General features: G+C 41.6%; 2 protein-coding genes across 5 annotated transcripts in view; one reads left to right on the top strand and one right to left on the bottom strand.

Moving 5' to 3' along the window:
- The window catches only part of B4GALNT1 (beta-1,4-N-acetyl-galactosaminyltransferase 1), a 40,473-nt gene extending 31,580 nt beyond the window's left edge, over positions 1–8,893 (bottom strand). Inside the window, exons 1-2 of the mRNA XM_026500166.4 lie at positions 8,755–8,893; positions 2,305–2,472 (exon numbers count right to left, since the gene is read on the bottom strand). Coding sequence (XP_026355951.3) covers positions 2,305–2,472; positions 8,755–8,758 — 172 coding nt within the window. The 5' untranslated portion in view covers positions 8,759–8,893. The remainder of the gene's footprint in view (positions 1–2,304; positions 2,473–8,754) is intronic.
- A 221-nt stretch (positions 8,894–9,114) lies between these two features.
- OS9 (OS9 endoplasmic reticulum lectin) overlaps positions 9,115–27,139 on the top strand; it is a 32,319-nt gene continuing 14,294 nt past the window's right edge. For 3 of the 4 annotated variants that reach the window (XM_026500156.4, XM_026500154.4, XM_026500153.4), the window contains exons 1-5: positions 9,115–9,324; positions 9,739–9,915; positions 10,761–10,824; positions 10,955–11,031; positions 11,218–11,316. In XM_026500156.4, coding sequence (XP_026355941.2) covers positions 9,163–9,324; positions 9,739–9,915; positions 10,761–10,824; positions 10,955–11,031; positions 11,218–11,316 — 579 coding nt within the window. In that variant the 5' untranslated portion in view covers positions 9,115–9,162. The remainder of the gene's footprint in view (positions 9,325–9,738; positions 9,916–10,760; positions 10,825–10,954; positions 11,032–11,217; positions 11,317–27,139) is intronic. The other variant, XM_026500155.4, reaches the window with a different exon arrangement.

Here is a 27,139-nt window from a genome sequence, read left to right as displayed (position 1 = left end):
CAGAAAACCTTAGGGGGGCGCCTGGGTGGCACAGCGGTTAAGCATCTGCCTTCGGCTCAGGGCGTGATCCCGGCGTTATGGGATCGAGCCCCACATCAGGCTCCTCCACTGGGAGCCTGCTTCTTCCTCTCCCACTCCCCCTGCTTGTGTTCCCTCTCTCACTGGCTGTCTCTATCTCTGTCAAATAAATAAATAAATAAAATCTTTAGAAAAAAAAAAAAAACCTTAGGGCACGTAAAGGCATTGATAAGAATACAGTTTCGGTTGTGTTTTGTTCACATCGAAATGGTTGTAATACCCAAGTGATGTTTTTCTGAGTATATGAGTGGATACATTAGTCCTTTTGTTGACATATACTTCAGAGAAAACAACCTTGATAACAAGTGTCTTCTGATTATTGCTGGGTATGCCGCTTCTCCACCTGGAGTTACCGAGTATGGTGGTAACACTTGTGTTGTGTTCTTACCACCTAATATGACATCACTGCTACAACCGTGTGACCAGGCCTGACAGCCACAATTAAGGCTTAGCTTACTATATTGCAAAATGTGGTGCATTTTATTGCAAGTGCCACTGACAGAGAGGGCAAGTCCGAAGCATCTTTATGAGAAATCTGGAGACTACAGTATAAAATTCCAGTTGCCAACCTTGGAGATGCTCTGGACAGGCCAACCATCTCAGTGAGACATGGCATATGGAGGAAACTGTGTCCTGAAGCGGTAAATGATTTTAAAGTCTTCAAACCAACCATAAATATGGCAATAGTGACTTTGGCTAAGGAGGCTGAGTTTGTGAGAGTTAATGAAGGTGACATTGAAGAGCTTTCGGCATTCCATGACCAAGAGCTGACAGACGAAAAGCTGCTGCAATTGTAAGAGGAAAGGATACGAGTCCAAAGTGAATGCGAGAGCAAACAGCCTGCAAGGGGAGTCATCCAGGAACAGAAAGTGAAGCATGTGTTTGAGATTTTCACTATGACTGGCAGTGCCGCAATAAATGCAGAAAAATATGCCTTTCATTTTGAAAGGGGATGTAGGTTTAGGACAGGTTTGTAGGATGTTTTGAGTGCCTACAAAGAATTGTAGGATACAAAAATGTGTGAGGCTAAGCAGTCAAGCATACAGTCATATTTCAAGCCTTCCACATCAGCCATATCAATCACAGCAGATGACAAACCTCGACCTTTGACATCGAGGCAGACAGACAAGACGGTGTAGACGTTAGTAATCTGCCTGCCCTGACGCATTCAGACAATGATGAGATAGTCATAGATGAACTTCTTCCTCTCTCTCCTACACCCTAGGATCCTGTCCTTCCACCACCCTACCCTCCAGTGAATGACTGAGCCACGATCATCCCCTTTCAGTTTCCAGTCTGCTTGCGGTCTTCTCAATTCTCATAAGTAAAACTACACTGTACATGCATTATTTCCACTTTATTTAGGCTGTGTATTTATCATATCATTCTTGATGTTGCTATATCTTTAGTGCTATTGTAGGTTTCACATGTTATTTGGTATGATTTGGCAAGTTATTTTTTGAGTCTAGGAACACTCAGAAAGTTTTGCATATAAATTAATGGTATTTGCTTCTTTGCTTTACACTACTCTGGCTTATGAAAGGTTTATACAGGGGCGCCTGGGTGGCACAGCAGTTAAGCGTCTGCCTTTGGCTCAGGGCGTGATCCCGGCGTTGTGGGATCGAGCCCCACATCAGGCTCCTCTGCTGTGAGCCTGCTTCTTCCTCTCCCACTCCCCCTGCTTGTGTTCCCTCTCTCGCTGGCTGTCTCTATCTCTGTCGAATAAATAAATAAAATCTTAAAAAAAAAAGAAAGGTTTATACAAACACTCTACTTTCAGATAGCAGGGAAACCTGTATAGAGTTTCAGTTTTATAAGATGAAAAGCGTTTATGGGATAGATGGTGGTGATGGCTGTACAATGTGAATGTATTTAATGCCATCAAGCTGTACATTTAAAAAATGGTTAAGATAGGGGCCCTTGAGTGGCTCAGTTGGTTAAGCGTCTGCCTTCAGCTCATGTCATGATCCCAGGGTTCTGGCCCCGATTGGGCTCCTTGCTCAGTGGGGAGCCTGCTTCTCCCTCTGCCTGCTGCTCCCTATGCTTCTGCTCTCTCTCTCTGACAAATAAATAAACAAATAAATAAAATCTTCTAAAAAATAAAAATGGTTAAGATGATAAATTTTATGTTATATGCATTTTAACACAATAAAAAAGGAAGAAAGTCAATTGCTTGCCTACATACCAGCAATGAACAAGTGAAACGTGAAATTAAAAACACAGTACCATTGGGGGCGCCTGGGTGGCTCAGTTGTTGAGCGTCTGCCTTCAGCTCAGGGCGTGATCCTGGAGTCCTGGGATGGAGCCGTGCATAGGATTCCTCTGCTGGGAGCCTGCTTCTTCCTCTCCCACTCTCCCTGCTTGTGTTCCCTCTCTCGCTGGCTGTCTCTCTCTCTGTCAAATAAATAAATAGAATCTTTAAAAAAACAAAACAAAACAAAAAAACACACAGTACCATTATATTACCACTCCCCAAAATGAAATACTTAGGTACAAATCTAACAAAATGTGTATAATATCTTCATGAGGAAAATTATAAAACTCTGATGAAAGAAATCAATGAAAATTAAATAAATGGAGAGACAGTCTATGTTCATGGATAAGAAGACTGAATGTTATCAAGATGTCAGTTCTCCCCAACTTAATCTATAGATCAATACAATCCCACTTCAAATACCAGCAAGTTATTTTGTAGATAGTGACAAACTGATGCTAAAGTTTATATGGAGAAGCAGAAGACTAGAATAGCCAGCACAATATTGGAGTAGAAGGACAAAGTCAGAGGATTAACACTACTTAAGACTTCCTATTAAATGACAGTAATCAAAATGTAATGGTATTGGTGAAAGAACAAACAAATAGATCAATGGAACAGACTAGAAAGCCCAGAAATAGAGCTACATAAATATACTAAACTGATCTTTGACAAAGAAGCAAAGGCAATACAATGGAGAAAAATTTCAACAAATGGTGCTGAAACGACTGGACACCCACATGTAAAAAAAGAGAAAAAAAGCATCTAGACATAGACCTTACACCCTTCACAAATGTTAACTCAAAATGGATCATAAACCTAGGTGTAAAATGCAAAACTATGGACTCCTAAAAAAGAACAGAAAATCCAGGTGACCTTGGGTATGGCAATAACTTTTTAGATATACACCAAAGACACCATCCATGAAAGAAATCATTTTAAGCTGGAATTCATTAAAATTAAAATTTCTGCTCTTTGAAAGACATTAAGAGAATAAGAAGACAAGTCATAGAGTGGGGAAAAATTTTGCAAAAGACATGTCTGATAAAGAGATGTTATTCAAAATATACAAAGAAACCTTAAATTCAACAATAAGAAACAAACACCTGATCAAAATTTGGGAAAAGGACATGAACAGACACTTCACCAAAGAAGATACATAGATGACAAATAAGCATGTGAAAAAGTACTCCATATCATATGTCACTAGGGAATTGCAAATTAAAACAGCAATCAGATACCACTACAAACCTATTAGAATGGCCAAAATCCAGAACACTGTCAATACAGAATGCCAATGTGGAGCGACCGGAATTTTCACTCATTGCTGATTGGAATGCAAAATGATATAGCCATTTTGGAAGACAGTTTGGTAGATTCTTACAAAGTTAGACATATTCTTAGCATACAATCCAGCAATTGCACTCCTTAGTATTTACTCAAATGAACTGAAAACTTACATGCACACAAAAACCTGCACATGGATGTTTATAGCAGCTTTATTCATAACTGACAGACCCTGGAAGTAATCAAGGTGTCCTTCAGCAGGTGAATGGATAAATAAACTGTGGCACATCCAGACATGGACTATTATTGAGGGGTAAAAAGAGATGAGCTATCAAGTCATGAGAAGACATGGAGAAAACTTAAGTGCATATCACTAATCTAAAAAGGCTACACTCTATATGATTCCAACTATATGACATCGTGGAAAAGGCAAAACTGTGGAAACAATAAAAAGATCAGGGTTTACCGGGAGTTAGGAGGGAAGGAGGGATGAATAAAGTGGTCATAGAGATTTTTAGGGGAGTGAATCTATTCTGCATGAGACTATTAATGTAAATCCACATCATTATTCATTTGTCAAAACTCATAGAATTTACAGTACCAAGAGTGAGCTCTAATTTAAACTGTGAATTTTGAATGACAATGATGCGTCAAGTAGGTTCATTGATTGTAACAAGTGTACCGCTCTGGTATGAGATGTTGATAGTAAGGTAGGCTGTGCATGTATGAGAACAGGGGTTATATGGGAACTCTGTACTTCATGCTTAATTTTTTGGGGAACCTAAAACTGCTGTAAAAATAGTTTATTTAAAACAATAAAACATTTTTCAGAATAGTAGTCCCAGCACCACCGTGATATATCAAAGGGCGGATGTGAAGCTTGGAAGACATAGTTGGATACTCAGCACGTCCTCCTTGCAGACAATACAAGAAAACTCGCACAATTTAACTTTAGTCATTGACCTCCCAATGCATATGTTATTATTTTGGCATGTTTTTGTTCTATCTTAATAGTTATTAAACTCCCAGAAGACATTAGTATTGTTTTTTACTGCCAATGATCATGCAAGATTTTTACCTATTCTCCACTTCATTCCTTCTTACATCTCAGACCTTCCATCAAGAATCTTTGTTCTTTTGCCTGAAGTACATCTTTTAGGATTTTCCTTAACCAGAGCCCGCTGATTGTAAACCCTCCTGGGTTTGTTTCTGTTTGATTTGAAAATATTTGTATTTTGTCCTCATTATTGAAATAAATTTTCACTGGCTGTAACATTCCCAGTGGGAGTTATTTTCTTTCATTACACTGAAGATACCATCTTCAGCCAGTCTTCTGGCTTTTATTGCCATTGAGAAGTCAATTCTCAATCTTACTGCTGCTCCTTTGAAGGCAATCTGTTTCTCTGGTTGCTTTTCATCTAATTTTATTTTTATTGTGGTAAAATTTACATGCACAGGTCTTAAATGTTGTAGGTCAATGAATTTCAATAAATGCATACACCAGGCAACCCACACTCAGGATGCTTTTAAGATCTGCTGTTTTTCTTTAGTGTTACTCAGTTTCACTATGATACGTCTGTGTGTAGACTTCTTTTCATCTATTCTGCTTGAAGTTCATTAGTCCTTTTGAATCTGTAGATTTGTATCTTTCATTAGTTCTGGAAAATGCTGAACCATTATTTTTGCTTCATTCTCCTTTACTCCTTCTTGAACTCCAATTAGTTATATTTCTCACTTTACTCTCTGTAATTTTCTCTCTCATATTCCTCTTTTTGTTGCTTTGTATTTCATTCTGAATAATTTCTTCCAATCTATTTTCTATTTCATTAATTCTATTTTCAGGTAAATGTAAATTGCTTTTTGAGTTTTTTAAAAGAAAATTTAAATGAAAAATTTTAAATGCAATCAAAAGTAAAGTATAAAGAGTCTCCATGTACTTATTATCCTGCTTCAACTATTATAAAATATGGTTATTTTGTTTCATTTCTACCCCCACTGTTTCTCCCAGACTCCCACAGAATTATTATTATTATTACTATTATTATTTTTATTATTATTATTTAATCAGAGAGAGAGAGAGAGTAGCACAAGCAGGGGGAGTGGCAGGCAGAGGGAGAAGCAGGTTTCCCACTGAACAAGGAGCTGGATGTGGGACTCAACCCCAGGACCTTAGGATCATGACCTGAGCCGAAGGCAGGCACTTAACCGGCTGAGCCACCCAGCTGTCCTTCCCACGGAATTATTTTAACGCATATGCTAGACATTATACTGTTTCATTGGTAAGTACATGAGTGTGTATCTCTAAGAGATAAGGATGATTTTTTTACATAATTATAACACCATTATTGCATCCAGCACATTAACAATGATACCTTGCTATTATATAACATCCAACCAGTGTCCAAATTTCCCTAATTAATTCATAAAAGTCTTTCTATAGATAATTTGATTTAGGATCCAAACAAGATCTACATTGCATTTGGTTGATAGATTTCTTTCTTTCTTTCTTTCTTTCTTTCTTTCTTTCTTTCTTTTTTTAGATTTATTTGTTTACTAGACAGAGAGAGAGAGCCAGAGAATGCATGATCAGGGAGAAGGGCAGAGGGAGAGAATCTCAAGCAGACTCCCCGCTGAGTGTGGAGCCCAAAGTGGGGCTTGATCTCACCACACTGAGATCATGATCTGAACCAAAACCAAGAGTTGGATGCTTAGCCAACTGAGACACCCAGGCCTCCTGATTGATATCTTTCTTAAACCTCTTTTAATATGTAACAGTTCTCCCCTCTCCCAATTTTTCCTTGCATGTATTTGTTGAAGAAACTGGGGCATTGATTCTATTTTATTCCTGATTACATTCCTGGCATTGTTTAACATATTCTCCTATTTCTCATATTTCCTGTAAGCTGACAGTTATATTTAGAATTTTGTTTTTTTGGCAAGAATCCTCCATAGATAATGCTCTGTGCTTCCTATTGTATCCAATCAAGAAGCACATAATGTTTGGTTGTTTCTCTTTCCATGATGTTAAGTTTTATCAGTGTATGTACATGGTATGGGCTTGATTCACCTATAAGCCTCTTACATAATGTTTCTGACAGTCATTGATGACTATTGCCTAAATTAATTATTTAATTAGAATTGTAAAATTATGACAATATAGTATTCCTTCTGCATTTATTAGCTGGAATTCTTCTATGAAGAATAATTTCTTCTTAAACTATTTAATTACTTTATCCATTCAATTTTTAATTTAAAACTTTTTTTCATTTCTAGAAACTCTACTTTAAATGTTAGATCATTTTTATAGTTTCCTGTTTTCTGATGTATTTTCAGTTTTCTTTTTTATTTTTTTAAGTATGTTAAGCATTGGGATGCCTGGGTGGCTCAGTCGGTTAAGTGGCTGCCTTCAGTTCAGGTTAAGATCCCAGGGTCCTGGGATTGAGTCCCGCATCCGGCTTCTTGCTCAGCAGGTAGCCTGCTTCTCCCTCTGCCTGCTTTGCTTGCCTCTCCCCCTACTTGTGCTCTCTACCTCTGACAAGTAAATACAATTTTTAAAAAGTTTAAATATAGTAAGCATAATTATTTTATAATCTTTAGGGCATTTTTTCATTGTCTTCTACCTGACAGTGTGGATGAATTGGTAAGCCGAATGCTGTTCTGCTTTTTTAAAAAAGATTTTATTTATTTACTTCAGAGAGAGAGCACGAGGAGGGGGCAGAGGGACAAGTAGACTCCATGACAAGGGCAGAGCCCAACGTGGGGCTTGATCCCCAAACCCTGAGATCATGACTTGAGGTGAAGTCAGATGCTTAACCAACTGAGCCACCCAGGTTCTGATTTTTGATCTTTGTATGCAACTTGTTCTTTCTCTGTGGAAGCTTTTAGAATTATTTCTCTGTGTCCAGTGTTCCAAAATTCTATAATCATGTATCTTGGTGTGGGTCTGATTTGTTTTTGCTAGTATGTCCTTACAATTTAGTGTCTCAGTTGTTCATTTCAGGGGAATACTTTTGAATAATTGCTTTAATTGTTTCTTCCTTTCTGATTCTTTATTCTTTCTATGACTCCCGTTATTCAGACATTCAACCTTCTGGACTGATCCTCTAATTTTTATTGATTTTCTTCTTAAGTAGAGGAAATTTGATTTTCAATTTTATTCTCCATTCTTTCTATTGAATTTTTTATTTCTGCTATCATGGTTTTGATTTCCAAGAGCTCATTTTTGCTAATCTTAATAGTAATTACTTTTTAAAATAGCTTCCTATTGTTAATTTATGGATATAATATATTATCTCTCTGAGGATATTAATGATGGATTTTTTTTGGTTTGTTTTATTTTAAAGTTTTTTCTCCCTTGCAATTTATTTTTTAAAAGATTTTATTTATTTGAGAGTGAGGGATCGCAGAGGGAGAGAGGGAGAAGCAGACTCCCCGCTGAACTAAGAGCCCGATGTGGAGCCTGATCCCAGGACCCGAAATCATGACCTGAGCTGGACGCAGCCACTTAACAGACTGAGCCATCCAGGCGCCCCTCTCCCTTGCAATTTCTGTTTCTTCTAAATTGCTTTTTTTTCTTCTTGTCTGTTTTGGTTTCTTTCTTGTATATTAAAGGATTTCCTTAAATGTCTAATGATCCTTTCGGCTGGACCATGTCAGAGCTGGGACATGTAGGCCAAGGGCTTACTTGTAGGATTCTTTCATCTATTTCATTAAGAGAACCCTGATGAGGGTACCTTTGGGATGTCTCTTTTGGACTGGTCACATTCGCCAGAGGAGTTTTTCCAAAAGTATATCTTTGTTTAGGAATCAATTTCTCGGGTTTGCTAAGCCATTCTGTTCCTCCGTTTGTTTTCTAGCTTCTAAAATATTGCGGCTGTTGTCTCCTTTTCCTTTCTGGGCCTGGAGGATAATACCGGCAATTACTTCCCACCCCACCCCCAGTCTTTAACTGGAAGCCCCCGTTATTTCTTTAGGATAATTTTATTGGCGGACAACTATAGGATCGTGTAGAAAGGTTTTGACACAAATTACCAGATTGCCCTAAAGCTGTATGTGTATATGAAAAGAGGAATGTTTTTACATAATTGTTTTGCAACAAGTATTAAGTAACTTTCATGGGTATTGCGTGTACTCACCCATCGGCCTCAATCCTCCACCTGGCGGGGGCAGTCTACAATGCAAGAAACGGCTTAAAAAAATGAGAAAAAGAGATGCGCATGACAGTTGGGCGAAGACAGAAAAATTGCTTCCAAGGGCCAGCGCATTAGACCGCGCCTCCCTGGCGACTGGAGAGGATGGGAGGGGGTCTGATGTCCTCGATAATTGGTTGGCCTCTCTGACCAATCACGAGCAGCGAGTGGTTTTGCTTATCGTCGTGGTCCACCTCCCCGTGGACTTCGGAGCCACGTTTACAAATGGGAACAAGGTAGGTGAGAGGGACAGACTGCTTAGCCAATGAGACTTCGCAACGTTCATGGGCGGGGTGAGGCCGCTGCCAGGTTTAGGGCGGAAGGAGCTGCTCTGGGTAAGAAGGTGAACGAAAGATGGCGGCGGAAACGCTGCTGTCCAGTCTGTTGGGGCTGCTGCTTCTGGGGCTCCTGTTACCCGCAAGTCTGACTGGCGGTGTCGGCAGCCTGAACCTAGAGGAGCTGAGTGAAATGCGTTATGGGATCGAGATCCTGCCATTGCCTATCATGGGAGGGCAGGTGAGGAGGTGTGGAGGGGCCAGGGTCTGGGGCAAGGGAAAGGGGGAAAAGGTGGAGGAAGAAGGACAACCGTGGAGTCTGCAGCGGGAGCCTAAGAAGAATCGGGAAGAGTTGGTAGGGGTTTTACGATGACTCCTAAGGCTCGTTGACTGAGACCCATTCCCTTGGGGCTAGGGACTGGGAGGGGTGGGGCTTCCCGCTGTCAGCTTCAGTTCCTGATCGAAGCACCCAGACTCCGCCCCGCGGAGAAGTGGGAGTGCTCTCTCCCCTCACCCGCCAAACACAGCTGGAGAACTTGTTGGTCATTCTGACTTGAACGGGCTCTTCCCCAGGATCTGCAGAGGGATCTCGTTGTTCTCTCTGATCACAGCCTCTCTTTGCCTCCCTGCCCCCTGACCCTCCCTTCTTTCCCAGAGCCAAGCTTCCGACGTGGTGATTGTCTCCTCTAAGTACAAACAACGCTATGAATGTCGCCTGCCAGCTGGAGCTATTCACTTCCAGCGTGAAAGGGAGGAGGAGGCACCTGCTTACCGAGGGCCTGGGATCCCTGAGTTGTTGAGCCCAATGAAAGATGCTCCTTGCCTGCTGAAGGTGAAAGGGGTTGGGGAGGATGCAATGGGGGCTTGGGAGCTGGCTAGCTATCTGGGAATCAGAGTGCCTGCAAATGAAGAGGGATCCAGAGGACCTGTGGGAGTTAAGAAGGCCATTGGAGGAGTAGACATATTGTACAGACAGGAGAGAAACAAAGAATCCTGCAACCACTTATGACACCTTGCTGAATGTAGAGGAGGATTAGGATAGCAGCTCTCAGATGGTTAAACCAAGATTGAGGTGCCAGAAGAGAGTCAGTGTAGGTAGGAGAGACACTTTCCTAGAGAAGCCTTCCTGGTAAAGTTACCCCCTGACCCTGTCACTCTCTGCCCAGTATCCTATTTTATTTTCATCATGGCATTTTTCATGATCTGAAATCATCTTACCAACTGAATCATCAGTTTATTTAATTTTGGTCTGGAATGTGAGTCCATGAGATCAGAGAATTTATCTTGTTCACAGCTGTCTCCCCAGTGGCCAGAACAGTAGAAGGAATGTTGTAGAAGTTCAATTAATATTTGAATATTCTGTATTTTCCTGGTCTGAGTGCTTCAAGGATACCATGATTTCTTATCTTTATGGAAGGCAAAGGAGGATTTAAAAAAAATCTTTAAAAAGGGAGGAGTGGAAAGACCACAGGTGGAAAACATACTCTAGCGGTATTTCTCCCAGTCACAGAAGGAAAGCAGCCCTTCCTCCTCACTGAGAATCTGGAGAATTGAGTGTGGAAGCAGAGGGGATGAGAAGTAGTTGAGAGGTTACGTGTCTTGGAGCCGGGAGAGATTCAGGTTCCGAGCAGAGACATCTGCACTCTAGCCCCTTGATTGTTCATTTTTTATTGTCAGACCAAGGACTGGTGGACGTATGAATTCTGTTATGGACGCCACATCCAGCAGTACCACATGGAAGGTGACTCACGCTTACATTTCCCCTAAACCCTCAGCACCGTGGCATGGAAGGTGACCTGCCTCCCCAGTCCCTTTCCCTCTTGGTCCTCTTAGAAGGGAGTAATGGTGCTTCACTGTGGTTTCTCTTGTAGATTCAGAGATCAAAGGTGAAGTCCTCTATCTCGGCTACTACCAATCGGCCTTCGACTGGGATGATGAGACAGCCAAGGTGTCAGGAGTCTGGGATTGGGAGAGAATGGGGTCCTGGCTGTAGACTAAGAGCCCTGACCAGAAGGGGAGGGGCAGGATTAGCTGACATGTTGCTTGGGGCTTGGTGGCCATTAGGACAAAGTGCCATTCTTCCTCTTTGCTGTCTTTCTTCTGCCCCCGCCTTCCTTCTTGATATCCTCCCCAGGCCTCCAAGCAGCATCGCCTGAAACGCTACCACAGCCAGACCTATGGCAATGGGTCCAAGTGCGACCTCAATGGGAGGCCACGGGAGGCCGAGGTTCGGGTGAGTCTCAAGACAGGGAAGTTGACAATTTAGATTCTGAGGGAAGAGGGCAGGGTTGCATGTTAGACTCCAGAAGGTCTCTTCCAGACCCAAAACTCTAAGACTCCTATTTCCAGCTGGTAGCTGGACACAACTGCCTAGATAGTCCAAGGAACTTCAAGTCAACACTTCCCAAATCCTCCCCTGGGAACCCCCAGCCATGCCTATTCTTTTTTCCATGTTCTTTCTTTATCACCTAAGCTAGAAACCTGAGCGTCATCACTGACTCTTCCTTTCTTCATGTAATGACTCGTCAGTGAGGTGGTACCGATGTAGGCATTGGGCTCTGCTGTGGGCGTACAATGGGGGGCAAACATGCAGCCCCTGCCCTTAGGGAACGTACGGTCTAGACAGGAAGACATGTTAACAAAAGATCACAGAAATAAGTCTGTGACTACAAAATGAGGAGTGGTGTGAAGGAAAGGAATCTAGTTCTCTCAGAGTAAATGACTTCTAGATTTCTCTGACCACTCTTCTTTCTGTGCTTGGCACCTTCATCTTTCACCTGCATCACTGCCAACAGTCTCTTAACAGGTGTTCCTGATCTCGAAGTCCTTAACTGTATTCAGGCAAGCAGGCAGATGAATGGTGGGAAAGGTTTTTCAGGTGCTTCTCATGTGTATTCACAAACAGAAACACCCATAGAGACCAGAATTGCACACCCGATCACACAAGAATCATCTTTCTGTAATACAGATTTTCACATGCAGTTGTGTTCTGGTAGATGTTGAACGCTCTCACCACCAGGGTAGAGTGGGGGGTGTGCAGGGGGTGCCTTGATTTGTAATATTAGCCAATATCTGTGGTATAAATATTCCTACCATTGCCAAATTCATGCTGTCACTGTGATGGCAACCATCTTGCAACATTCCTGAACATTTACCAGTTGGCTGTTGTGAACTGGTGTGAGCTGACTCCCAACACACCACTATGGCAAGTGTCACTTCTCTGTCCAGTCCTAGAAAGCCTTCAGTGATTCTGCCTTGCACAAAGGCTTGGATCCAAATACTTCAGCAAGACTGGGGTGGCCCGGGGAGGTGGTGGGAACCCCTCAGATTCCGGATATATTTTGAAGGTAGAGCCAATAAGATTTGTTGATGGATTGAATTTGGGGTGGAGTCAAGTATGACTCCAGGATTTTTAGCTTGAACAACTGGGACAATGCAACTGTCATTTATTAAAATGGGAAGGAATGGGTTTGGAGGGGAAACAAGGTTGGTGTTAGACATGTGAAGGTCAAAATGACCTCCAGTGGTGATGTCCAGGTGGTAGTTGGCTCTGTGATTCTGGAGTTCAGGGATGAGGTCTGGGCTGGAGATATAAATACTCATTGTGTTTCTGCCCCACTGGCCTTCTTTCTGTTCTCTGAATCAATGGGTCTCTGTGTTCCGTCTGCCTAAAGCTGTCTTCCCCCAGATATTCAAGTGGTTGGCTCCATCCCCTCATTCAGGTTATATATTCCTGTGACACCTCCACAGGGAGCCCTACTGTAGGCACACAGAACACACTCAGCCTTCTGCCCCCATGCTGGTAAACACCTACAGTGTTTTATATTCTCGAAAGCATGTATCATTTCCTGAAATTATCTTATTTGAGTTTAATATCTCTTTTGGTCATCCCCGACTAGGATAAACTCCGGGAAGGCAGGGACTTTTCTTTTTAAAATTCTTTGTCTGTCTTATTTTCTGCTTTATCCTTAGTGCCTGGAACATTGCCTGGCACCAAGAAGGTGCCCAGAAATTATTTGTTGAATGAATGATAAGCCAGTTCAAATGTCATTTATTTCATGTGAACTTTCTTGGCTAACCCAGATGGTTGGTTAGGTTTCTTCAGCATTTCATATACACATGTCCATGTCCACATATATCCACGGCTTAGTCTGTTTGGGCCGCTAGAACAAAATACCACAGACTGAGTAGCTTATAAACAGAAATTTTTTTTCTTCCAGTTCTGGAAGCTGGAAGTCAGAGATCAGGGTGCCAGCGTGGTGGGGTGAGGGCTTTCTTCCAGGTCACAGACTTGTTTATTCTCACATGGTGGAGGGGCTAGGGAGCTCTGTGGAGCCTCTTTTACAAGAGCATTAATCCCATTTGTGAAGGTTCCACCCTTATGACCTAAGCACCTCCCAAAGGTCCCACTTCCTAATACCATCACATTGGGCATAATGTTTAGGGGGCCATAAACATTCAGACCATAGCAACCCACAAGCATTTATACACGTATATAATCTATTATAGCACTTACTTTATTATATTGTAATTTTTTTAAATTTTTAAGTAGATTCCATACCGAGTGTGGAGCCCAATGCAGGGCTTGAACTCACAACCCTGAGATCAAGACTTGAGTTGAGATCAGGAGTCGGACACTTAACCAGCTGAGCCACCCAGTAGCCCCTATTTCTTTATTATTATTTGAGCTTCAGTAGACCAAAAACTGAGGGCAAAGACTGCATTTTCCTCTCATCTGTTGAACATATGCCCTGTGCCAAGCACTATAATAGAAACTGGGGATAAAATGGCGATTGAGAGACCTAGTCTTGCTCTCAGGAGACAGACATTAAACAGCCACAACCAGCAGGATAAAGTCTGACGGGTGTAGTAGATATCACAGGGGGCCACACAATAAAGGCACTGGCCAAGTCTAGGTAAAGAGGAATCTTCCTGGAGAACATGACCTTTGAACTGACAGTTGAAGGCTGAGGAGTTAGTCCAGAAGTGGTAGAGGAGGGGGAGGAGGGAAGAGGGCACTCCCGGTGGAAGGTAGGATAAGTGCCAGAGGCCTGGAGGCAAGGGACCATGGATAGCTATTCATGGTGACTGGAGAGAGTTGTAGGAAGGGAGTGCGGGAGGTGAGGCTGAGCAAATGTTGGGGGACAGGTGTACACGTCAGGAAGCTCTGGGCTGTGTTGAGGAGTTTAGACAATCTGAGAAATAAGGGGGAAAGCAGAGTGATGCCACATCCGCGTTTGGTTTTGAAGGCTCACTCTGGCTGGAGTGTAGCAGGTGAGTGGGAGGCCAGTTAGGAAGTGGTTGCAGCAATCCAGGTGAGAAAAGAAGGTGGCCCAGGGGATGAAGAGATGTGAATTTCAGGTGAGATTTAGGGGACAGTCAATAGAGTTAAGATTCGTGGGTTTCTGGCTTGAGCAACTGGATAGATGGTGGGTGGTTCCTGTTACTGAGTTAGGTATAGTAGAAAGAGGAGTAGGTCTGGTGAAGGCAAATGATGGTTCTGGTTTTGAGTATGACAGTTTGGGTGGCTGAAGGCATCCAAGTAGAGATTTGTGAGGAGGCTCTTGGATCTGCAGGTTTGGAACTCAGGAGAGAGATCCGAATTGAACCCAGAGGGCTGGGAGTCATCAACATATTGGCTATGATTGGAGTCATGGTCTGGGTAAAATCCTCCCAAAGAAACAGTATATAGTGGGGAAAAAAGTGAAACACAATGTTGAGGAAGCCATTGTTGAAACCGTGGGCAGAAGGGGGACTCTGCCGAGAAGAAGGACCAGAAAGGAGTTACAGTGACGCATCTCAAGGAGGGTCTGGTCCATGGCGGCCATTGCAGCTGAACCTTCAGGGAAGAGAAGAATGAAAAACTGCTCGTAGGTGATCATGGGAATTATTATTTTAATAAAAGCAAAGCATGCACAAGGAAATGAGAATTCAGACCATAGGCGTGGGAACCAGATGAAAAGTTCTAAGTCCTCTACTCCCAGTCTCCCCTGAGTAGAGGTCATTGGCAATCTTTGCTACAGCAATTTCAGTGGGGTGATGAAGAAGTGGAAGCCTTTTTTTTTTTTTAAAGATTTTATTTATTTATTTGACAGAGAGACAGCCAGCGAGAGAGGGAACACAAGCAGGGGGAGTGGGAGAGGAAGAAGCAGGCTCACAGCAGAGGAGCCCGATGCGGGGCTCGATGCGGGGCTCGATGCGGGGCTCGATCCCACAACGCCGGGATCACGCCCTGAGCTGAAGGCAGACGCTTAACCGCTGTGCCACCCAGGCACCCCATGAAGTGGAAGGCTTTGAAGAAGTCTGGGTGTGAAGAGAGAAAAGGCGAGCCCTAGTTAGAGGGGTCATGAGGTTGGGGAGAGTGGTATTTTGTTGTTTCATGTTTTAAGATGGGAGCATGTGTAAATGCTGTTGGGTGGACCTGGCAGAAAGGAGAGATTGAGTCACAGGAAAAAGATGGGGAAGAGAATGTGGGCAGGGCTGGGATAGGGAACACGGGAGCAGTTACCCTGAGCGGATTATAAGGGGTTATTAGGGTTGTAAGGGGAACAGAAGGGTGCTGCATTGGCTGGGGAGTCTGGAGGATTTAGTGGCAGGCAGTTGAGGGCATTCCTGTCTGGTGGTTTCTCGTTTTTTAGTTCTGATATCCTGATAGACCACCCAAGTTCATTGCCTTCGCGATGGAGTAAACCTCCACCTCCAGGGCAAGCAGAGTGAAGTTCCGTCTTCCCAATGCCTCCTGGGGAGGAGCAGTGTGCATGGTGTTTGGTAAAAGTGCAGTCCCCGTGGGGTTTGGGAGTGGCTACCCATCTTGAATTAAACAAATTTGGGTCCCCAACTCAATTCTTATATTAGTAAGATTTCACAGGGATCTAAGATTTTTCCCTTTCTAATTTCTAATTATGAAACATTTCAAACTTACCAAAAATAATGTCATAGAGACCCATAAATCCACTGCCAAGGGAAACAGATGTTAACATCTTGCCATATTTGCATCAGAAAGGAATAAAATGCTAATGATCTAGTTAAAGCCCACCCTCTCATTTCTTCCCTCTCCCTCCTCTCCAGAAACAACCACAGCCATCTCCCTGCTTGCTTTGTACTTTTATTAGTCGTACCCATATCCTAGGCAATATAGATTGTTTTGTATTTTTTTTTAAGATTTTATTTATTTATTCGACAGAGATAGAGACAGCCAGCGAGAGAGGGAACACAAGCAGGGGGAGTGGGAGAGGAAGGAGCAGGCTCCTAGTGGAGAAGCCTGATGTGGGGCTCGATCCCAGAACGCCGGGATCATGCCCTGAGCCGAAGGCAGACGCTTTAACAACTGAGTCACCCAGGCGCCTCTGTTTTGTATTTTAAAATTACACATTAGTGGTATCAACTTGCTTTTTCAGTAATCAGTGTTTGCCATTCTGTGGCATGACATGGAGATCTAGTTGAATGATTTTAATGGCTGTGTTGTGTTTCATTGTTTACTTACTATTCCTCTGTTGAGGAATGGTCGGGTATCAACTCTAATGCCCTTACGCACAGTGCTGCGATGTAGGTCTCATTGTGAGTGTGCAAGAGTTTGTCCGAGGGAAATACCTAGAAGCAGAATAACGGAGTTACCAGGAATGCGTATTTTACTGGTGAATTTGGTGCATTGCCCATTGTTTCAATGTCTTTTTAATGTGTAGGTATTCTTCATTTATTTTTATTATTTTTTTAAGTTATGGTAAACTAGACATAGAAGTTACCATTTTAACAATTTTTAAGTGTACAATCCAGTGGCACTAACTGCATTAACAGTGTAGTATAACTGTTACCCCTATCTGTTTCCAGAACTTTTTCATCATCCCAGACAAACTCTATACCCATTAAGGAATAATTACCCATTTCTCCCCCCTCCCCCAGTCTCTGTTTTGCTTTCTATCTCTATAAATTTGCTTGTTTTGGGTACCTCATGTAAGTAGAATCACACAATATTTGTTCTTTTGTGTGTGTCTGGCTTATTTCACTTAGCATAATGTTTTCAAGGTTCATCCATGTCCTAGTATTTATTAGAATCTTGTTTCTTTTTATGGCGTATTCCTTTTATGGAACATTTAGTAATATTCCATTGTATGTATAGATGTATTTTGTTTATTCATCTACTGATGGGTGGATACTCTGGTGTTTCCATCTTTTGGCTATCGTGAATAATGTTGCAATGAACATTAGGGTACAAGCATCTGTTTTGAGTCCCTGCTCGAAATTCTTTTGGGTATTTACCTAGGACAGAAATATACTTTATGGTAATTCTTTTTTTAGCTTTTTTTTTTTAAGATTTTATTTATTTATTTGACAGAGAGAGACAGCCAGCGAGAGAGGGAACACAAGCAGGGGGAGCGGGAGAGGAAGAAGCAGGCTCCTAGCGGAGAAGCCTGATGTGGGGCTCGATCCCAGGACCCCGGGATCACGCCCTGAGCCGAAGCCAGACGCTTAATGACTGTGCCACCCAGGCGCCCTCTTTTTTTAGCTTTTTAAGGAGTTGCCAAATTGTTTTCCACGGTAGCTGCAGTGTACATTCCCACTAGCAATGCACACCCTCTCTGACGCTTATTATTACTGTTTTTTGTAATAACCATCCTAATGGGTATGAAGTGGTATCTCATTGTGGTTTTGATTTTCATTTTCCTAATGACAAAGGATGTTGAGCATCTTTCCACATGCTTATTGGCCATTTGTTTATCTTCTTTGGAGAAATGTCCGTTTAAATCCTTTGCCCATTTTTTAATTGAGTTGTTTGTTTTTTTATTGTTGTTGAGTTGTGGGAGTTCTTTATATATTCTGGATATTAATCGCTTATCAGATATATGATTTGCAAGTATTTTCTCCCATTCTTTGGGTTTCTTTTTTACTCTCTCTCTTTTTAATAGGCTCCACGCCTAATGTGGGGCTTGAACTCACGGCCGTGAGGTCAAGAGTCACATGCTCTACCAACTGAGCCAACCAGGCACCCCCTGCTTTTTCACTCTCTTAATAGTGTTTTTTTGGTGCATAGCAGTTTTTAATTCTGATGAAGTCTAATTTACCTATTTTTTCTTTTATTGCCTGTGCTTTTGGCCTCATATTTAAGAAATCATTGCCTATTCCAAGGTCATAATTTTTACTGATATTTTCTTCTAAGAATTTTGTAGTTTTATAGTTTTGAGTTGATTTTTTAAAAGATTTTGTTTATTTATTTGACAGAGGGAGAGAGAGCACAAGCAGGGGGAATGCAGGCAGAGGGAGAGGGAGAAGCAGGCTCCCTGCCAAGCAGGGAGCCCAATGGGGGACTTGATCCCAGGACCCTGGGATCATGACCTGAGCCGAAGGCAGACGCTCAATTGACTAAGCCACCCAGGCGCCCCTGAGTTGATTTTTTTTTTGAAGATTTTATTTATTTATTTGAGAGCGAGAGAGAGCAGAAGTGGGGCGGGGAGGGGCAGAGGGAGAGGGGGAAGCAGGCTCCCCGCTGAGCAGGGAGCCCCATGCAGGGCTGGATCCCAGGACCCCGAGATCATGACCTGAGCCGGAGGCAGACACTTAACCGAGTGCGTGACCAAGGCACCCCTTGAGTTGATTTTTATATACAAAGTAAGATAAGGATCCAACTTCATTTGTTTGCATGTAAACATCCAGTTTTTCTAGCACCATTTGTTGAAAATACTATCCTTGTCCCTTTGAATGATTTAGTACCCTTGTTGAAAATCAAATGAGCAAGTATGTTAGGCTTTATTTCTGAGCTCTGTTCTACTCCATTGGTCTGTGTGTCTGTCCTAATGCCAATACCACACTGCTTCAATTGCGGTGGCTTTGTAGTGAGTTTTGAAATTAGGAAGTGTTGAGTCTTCCAGCTATGTTCTTTTTCTGAGATTGTTTTGGCTATATGAGGCCCCCTGAGATTCTGTATGAATTTTATTTTATTTTTTTTTATTTTTATTTTTATTTTTTTAAAGATTTTATTTATTTATTCGACAGAGATAGAAACAGCCAGCGAGAGAGGGAACACAAGCAGGGGGAGTGGGAGAGGAAGAAGCAGGCTCAAAGTGGAGGAGCCTGATGTGGGGCTTGATCCCATAACGCCGGAATCACGCCCTGAGCCTAAGGCAAACGCTTAACCGCTGTGCCACCCAGGCGCCCCTCTGTATGAATTTTAAGATGGGTTTTTCTCTGTCTATAAAAAAGGCCATTGGGATTTTGATAGGGATCGAATATGTAGATCACTTTGTGTAGTGTTGCCACCTTTTTTTAAAAAATTTTTTTATTTTAATGTTTTTTTATTATATTATGTTAGTCACCATACAGTACATCCCCGGATTCCGATATAAAGTTCGATGATTCATTAGTTGCGTATAACACCCAGTGCACCATGCAATACGTGCCCTCCCCCTCCCCTCTGAAGCCCTCAGTTTGTTTCTCAGAGCCCACAGTCTCTCATGCTTCATTCCCCCTTCTGATTACCCCCCCTTTCTTTATCCCTTTCTTCCCCTACCGATCATCCTAGTTCTTATGTTCCATAGATGAGAGAAACCATAAGATAACTGTCTTTCTCTGCTTGACTTATTTCACTTAGCATTATCTCCTCCAGTGCCGTCCATGTTGCAGCAAATGTTGAGAACTCGTTCTTTCTGATAGCTGAGTAATATTCCATTGTATATATGGACCACAACTTCTTAATCCAGTCATCTGTTGAAGGGCATCTCGGCTCCTTCCACGATTTAGCTATTGTGGACAATGCTGCTATGAACAGTGGGGTGCATATGGCCCTTCTCTTCACTACGTCTGTATCTTTGGGGCAGATACCCAGTAGTGCAATGGCTGGATCATAGGGGAGCTCAATTTTTAACTTTTTAAGGGACCTCCACGCTGTTTTCCAGAGTGGCTGTACCAACTTGCATTCCCACCAACAATGTAGGAGGGATCCCCTTTCTCCACATCCTCTCCAGCAATTGTTGTTTCTTGCCTTGTCAATTTTTGCCATTCTCACTGGCATAAGGTGGTATCTTAGTGTGGTTTTGATTTGAATTTCCCTGATGGCTAATGATTTTGAACATTTTTTCATGTGTCTGTTAGCCCATCTTAATGTTAAGTTTTCCAATCTGTGAACATACGATGTCTTTCCATTTATTTGTGTCTTCTATAATTTCTTTCTATAATATTTTGTAGTTTTCCATGTGCAAGTCTTTCACCTCCTTGGATACATTTATCCTAAGTAGTTTATTTTTTGATGCTATTGTAAGTGAAAATTTTTTTAAAAATTGCCTTTTTGGCTTGTTCATTACAAGTGTACAGAAATACAACTGATATTTGCAGGTTGATTTTATATCCTGCAACTTTGCTGAATTCATTTATTAGCTGTAACAGTTTTTTTGTGGGGGGGTTCTTTTGGATTTTCTATGTGTAACGTCATGTCACTATGAATAGAGACGATTTTACTTCTTCCTTTCCAATTTGGGTGCCCTTTCTTTTTCTTGCCTAATTGCTCTGGTTAGAACTTCCAGTACTATGTTAAATAGAAGTGGCATAAAGTGTGGGGCGCCTGGGTGGCGCGGTCGTTAAGCGTCTGCCTTCGGCTCAGGGTGTGATCCCAGCGTTCTGGGATCGAGTCCCACATTGGGCTCCTCTGCTGGGAGCCTGCTTCTTCCTCTCCCACTCCCCCTGCTTGTGTTCCCTCTCTCGCTGGCTGTCTCTCTCTCTGTCAAATAAATAAAATCTTAAAAAAAAATAAAGAAGTGGCATAAAGTGGGCATCCTTAACTTGTTCCTAATATTAGTGGAAAAGCTTTCAGTCTTTCACCATTGAGTATGACGTTAGCTATGGGTTTTTATTTGTGGCCTCTGTCATGTTGAGGATATTCTCTTCTATTCCAAGGGTGTTGACTTTTGTCCAATGCTTTGTTCACACCAGTTGAGATGATCATGTGGATTTTTCTTCATTCTGTTAATGTGCTGTATTGTAGTGTGCAAATTGATTTTTATATATTGAGCCATCCTTGCATTCCTGGAATAAAACCCATGTAAATCATGATACATAATGCTTTCAGTATGCTACTGAAGTTGGTTTGCTAGTATTTTGTTAAGAAATTTTGCATTTGTATTCACAAGGGATCTTGGTCTATAGTTTTCTTGTAATATCTTCGTCTGGGTTTGGTATCAGGGTAGTGTTAGCCTCACAGAATGAGTTAGGAAGGCATTCTTTATATATTTCAGATGTAATTCCTTGGTCATCTACATTATCTGTAGCTTGTTTTTTTCTTTTGTTCATAGTATCTCAAATGTACTTTTAATTTAAAATTTTAAAAATTCTGATATTAAAATTTCCAACCTTTTTCTTAGTTTGTACATTTTGTGCCTTTTATTAATAGGAAAGGTCCTATTCATTTATATTTTTCAAATTATAGAAGTTTTCTTCTCATATGTTGGACTTTAATTCAACAAATTAATCTAATTTAATGTATTATGTAAGCTTGGAACCTAAATATACCTATTTTTCATCTGAATATCTGTCTGTCCCAGCATCATTTACTGAGCAGCCCATACTTTCCTCCCTGATTTTTAGTGCCACATCAGGCATTTATCAAGTTGCCATATGTATGTGCATTTTCTTCTTGTCTTCTCTTTTTTTTCAATAGTCTGTCTATTCTTATGCCAATACCACATTGTTTTAAGTACTATAGCTTTTTAGTAAGTCTTGGTATCTGATAATAGGCATTTTCCTTTGTTCTTCAAAACTGTCTGAGATATTATTGGACACGTTCTGTGAAAAAACTCTTGGGGATTTTAATTGGAATTACATTGAATTTTATATTAATTTGGAGAGAATTGATATTTTATGATATCGACTCTTCATTCCCAATGAACATAATATATACTTCTATTTACTTATTGCCTGATTTTAATTTTCTCTATGAAAGCTCTTGTATATCCCATGTGAGGTTAGTTCTAGAGACCTTGTAGCTTTTATTTGTGCCTTATGTGTGTAGGCAAATGTTTCAAGCGTACGAGTACCTTGTAGTTTTTGATGCTATTGTAAGTGGCATCTTTTATTTATTTTTTATTTTTTTAAAGAGTTACTTATCCATGTGAGGGGGGAGGGGCAGTGGGAGAAATAGAGAGAGAGAGAATCTCTAGCAGACTTTTCACTGAGCATGGAGCCCGATGCAGGGCTCAATCCCACAACCCCGAGATCATCACCTGAGCTGAAATCAAGAGTCAGATGCTCAACTGACTGAGCCACCCAGGTGCCCTGTAAATGGGATATTTTATATAGTTGTCTTTTTCTGTTTGACTTATTTCGCTTAGCGCAATACCCTCTAGTTCCATTCACATCGTTGCAAATGGCAAGATTTCATTTTTCATGGCTGAGTAGTATTCCATTGTATATATTTACCACATCTTCTTTATCCATGCATCAATCTGTGGACATCTGGGCTCTTTCTATAGTTTGGCTATTGTGGACATTGCTGCTATAAATATTGGGGTGCAGGTGCCCCTTCAAACACTACATTTGTATCTTTGGGGTAAATACCCAGGAAAGCAATTGTTGGGTTGCAGGGTAGCTCTATTTTCAACTTTTTGAGGAAGCTCCATACTGCTTTTCAGTGTAGCTTCACCAGCTTGCATTCTTACCAAAAGTGTAAGAAGGTTCCCCTTTTTCCGCATCCTCGCCACCTTCTGTTGTTTCCTGACTTGTTAATTTTAGCCATTCTGACTGGTGTGATGTGGTATCTCATTGTGGTTTTGATGTGTATTTGCATGATGCCAAGTGATGTTGAGCAATTTTTCATGTGTCTGTTGGCCATTTGTATGTCTTTTCTGGAGAAATGTCTGTTCATGTCTTCTCATTTTTGATTGGATTATTTGTTCTTTCTGTGTGGAGTTTGATAAGTTCTTTATAGATTTTGGATACTAGCCCTTTATCTGATAGGTCATTTGCAAATATTTTCTCCCATTCTGTTAGTTGTCTTTTGGTTTTGTCAACTCTTTCCTTTGCTGTAGAAAAGCTTTTTATCTTGATGAAGTCCCAGTAGTTCATTTTTGCCTTTGTTTCCCTCGCCTTTGGAGACATGTCTAGCAAGAACTTGCTGTGACCGAGGTCACAGTGGTTGCTGACTGTGTTCTTCTCTAGGATTTTGACAGATTCCTGTCTTACATTTAGGTCTTTCATCCATTTTGAGTCTCTTTTTGTGTATGGTGTAAGGAAATGGTCCAGTTTCATTGTTCTGCACATGGCCACACTAAAGAAAACTCTGTATTTATTTTTTTAATGATTTTTTATTATATTATGTTAGTCACCATACAGTACATCCCCAGTTTCCAATATAAAGTTCGATGATTCATTAGTTGCGTATAACACCCAGTGCACCATGCAATACGTGCCCTCCTTACTACCCATCACCGGCCTATCCCATTCCCCCACCGCCCACCCCTCTGAGGCCCTCAGTTTGTTTCTCAGAGTCTGTAGTCTCTCATGCTTCATTCCCCCTTCTGATTATCCCCCTTTCTTTATCCCTTTCTTCCCCTACTGATCATCCTAGTTCTTATGTTCCATAGATGAGAGAAATCATATGATAGTTGTCTTTCTCTGCTTGACTTATTTCACTTAGCATTATCTCCTCCAGTGCCGTCCATGTTGCAGCAAATGTTGAGAATTCATTCTTTCTGATAGTCTGTATTTAATTTTTTTAATGGATTACATTCTCACAGGTCAAATATAGAAATTCTTACATGCTCAGTTTTTTTTTTTTTTTTTTTTTTTTTTTTTTAGAGAGCATGTGTGGGGTGGAGTTTGGGGAGGGGTAGAGAATCTTTTTTTTTTTTAAGATTTTATTTATTTATTTGACAGAGAGAGAGAGCACAAGCACGGGGAGCGGCAGGCAAAGGGAGAGGGAGAAGCAGGCTCCCTGCTGAGCAGGGAGCCCGATGCAGGGCTCCATCCCAGGACCCTGGGATCATGACCTGAGCCGCTTAAAGAGCTGAGCCACCCAGGCACCCCTGGGAGAGAGAATCTTAAGCAGTCTCCACAGTCAGCACAGAGCTGATCTGAGGCTTGATCTCATGAGCCACCCCTGAGATAATGACTTGAGCTGAAATCAGGAGTTGGGCACTCAACCAACTGAGCCACCCACGTGCTCCTCAGAGATTTTATTTGTAAGTAAACTACCCCCAACGTGGGGCTCAAATTCATAATGCCATGATCGAGAGTCGCATGCTGTACTGACTGAGCCAGCCAGGTGCCCTGACTCAGAGACTTTTTTCAATGTTCGTACAAACATTTATCTTTGAGCTTTTTCCAAATACATATATAAATAGCTACCTTTTCCTTCCTCTTCCTTCCTTCCTCCCTACCTGCGTCCCTTTCTTCTTTCCTTTTTGTTTCTTTTTTCTTTTCTTTTTTTTTTTTAAAGATTTTATTTATTTATTCGACAGAGATAGAGACAGCCAGCGAGAGAGGGAACACAAGCAGGGGAGTGGGAGAGGAAGAAGCAGGCTCATAGCAGAGGAGCCTGATGTGGGGCTCGATCCCAGAACGCCGGGATCACGCCCTGAGCCGAAGGCAGACGCTTAACCGCTGGGCCACCCAGGCGCCCCTGTTTCTTTTTTCTTTTTGTCTGTCTTTTTATTGAGGTATAACTGACCTATAACATTATATTAGTTTCAGGTATATAATATAATGTTTCAGTGTTTAATGTATTGTAAAGTGATCACCACAATAAGTCTAGTTAACATCTGTCAACCATACAGTTACACATTTTTTTTCCTGGGATGAGAACTTGTACGATCTACTCTCTTGGCAACTTCCAAATATGTGGTATGGTGTCACTAGCTATTATCGCCATGCGGTACCTCCCCTTAACTTACTTATTTTATAACTGGAAGCTTGTACCTTTTGGCTCCCTTCACCCATTTTGCCCATCACCCTCTTGTTCTTTCTTATTTTTATTTTTTAAAAGATTTATTTATTTGAGAGAGAAAGTGCAAGAAGGGGGAGGGGCAGAGGGAGAGGGAGAGAGAGAATCCTCAGGCAGACTCCCTGCAGGGCACGGAGCTGGATGTGGGGCTCGATCCCAGGACCCCGGGATCATGACCTGAGCTGAAATCAAGAGTAGGATGCTTAACCGACTGAGCCACCCAAGCGCTCTACTCTTGCTCTTTTTTATAGTTGCTCTTTTTTTTTTTTTTAAGATTTTATTTATTTATTTGACAGACAGCCAGCGAGAGAGGGAGCATAGCAGGGGAGTGTGAGAGGAAGAAGCGGGCTCCCAGTGGAGGAGCCTGATGTGGGGCTCGATCCCAGAATGCCCGGGATCACGCCCTGAGCCGAGGGCAGACGCTTAACGACTGAGCCACCCAGGCGCCCCTATAGTTGCTCTTATTCTCTTATACACTGTGCTGTCATTTGGCTAAGTCGTTCCTGTTGATGGACATTTAGGTGGTTTTAACTCTTACTAACACCAGGTGCTGCTGTGAATAGCCTTGTACCTGCAGAGTGTATGTAGGTTAAATTCCTGGAAGTAGACTTGTGTGATTTTGGTACGTACTGCCAAGTTACCCGCTTAGGTAAATTACTCTCCCTCCAGCAATGTATGAGAATGCCAGTTCCCCTACAGCTCTGCCAACCCAGTGTATTTTTAAACTTGTGGATTTTGGCCAGTCATCAAATAGGCATCAGATAAACAGTGATTTCTTAGTATGATTTTAACTTGCGTTTATCTTAGGAAAAGGTAAAAATCTTACTCCTATTTAAGAGCCATTTCTCTTTCAGCCTTTACTCTTCTTTCAACCATCCAAGTTCTTTGCTCATTTTTCTAAGGGATTGTTGCTCTTTTTCTTCTAAACCTATAAGAACTCTTTGTATAATAGATTGTCCCTTTGTCCATAATAGGAATTGTGGGATGCTTCACTCAGCTTTCTCCTTCCCTAATCATGCATGGAGAAGGCTGTCCAGTTCACTCCATGTGTGTTGCATCCCTCAGCTTTTGATGTGCAGTGTTTCCCATTTTCACCGTTACTTGCACTTTGCTTGAGAACTTATTTTAGATTTATGCTTATTATATTTCCAAACAGTTGCATTTTATTTTTGTTGTTTTTATATAATTGCTATTGATTTCTCATTTTATGCTGTTGTGTCAGTGATTCGTTGGTAATTATCGACTTTCTCTGTTGAACTTTAAAAAATGGTCTGGGTGTGCTTGAAAGAGGGTGTGTTCTCTATTCAGTTCAAAACTAATTGTATTGGTCAAGTTTTCTACTAATTTTATTTTGTCCAGGTGGCCAAATATTGAAAGAGGTGTATTAAAATTTTCACTGTGATGGTGGATTTGGCAGTTTTTCCTTCATGTATTTTGAGGCGGTGGTAGACGCATATAAATTCAGAATTGTGATATCTTCGTGGTAGATTATTCCTCTTATATTCCTCTTGTACCTTAATGTTGAGGTCCTTTTTTTCCTAATCGCATTTAAAAAATATTGTGAAATATACCACAATACATAAAATGGGATGAAACATGCGTCTGTTGTGTAAGGATGAATAAAGGAAATAGTCACCTAATAGCCTTAGGTTATGGAAGAATGCTGACCGTACCTTAGAAGCTCCTCTGTGCCCCCTACACCACATCCCTCCCTCTCCCTTTACCACAGAGCTACCAGCTATCCTAACTTTATCAGGAGAATCCGTTTGCTTTTCTCTCGAGTTTTGCCATCTGTGTATGCATCTCATTTAATTTAGCCGCCTTCTTCTGAACTTCGTACAAATGGCATCATCATATTGAGTGAAAACATGCAGAGTGCACACAGCGAAATCTGGAGTTTGTTTCTTTTGCTCAGTACTGCGTTTGAGATTCAGCCCCATCAAGGGCGGGAGCCGCAGTGCGCTCGCCTAAAGGCCTGCAGCGTATTCCTCTGTATAGTCCGTCATCCTCTTTTCATCCAGATTACCTTTCATGGACGTTTGGGTTACTCCCAGTTTTCTGCTGTTACCAAAACCTGCTGCTAGACATTCTTTTAAGTATCTCCTAATGTAATGTGCAAGAGTCTCTTGAAGGAGAA

Source organism: Ursus arctos, unplaced genomic scaffold (genome assembly GCF_023065955.2).
Source record: "Ursus arctos isolate Adak ecotype North America unplaced genomic scaffold, UrsArc2.0 scaffold_21, whole genome shotgun sequence".
NCBI classification, from domain to species: Eukaryota; Metazoa; Chordata; class Mammalia; order Carnivora; family Ursidae; genus Ursus; species Ursus arctos.
The sequence above is the reverse complement of the archived record's forward strand: the minus strand, read 5'-3'. Positions and strand labels throughout refer to the sequence as shown.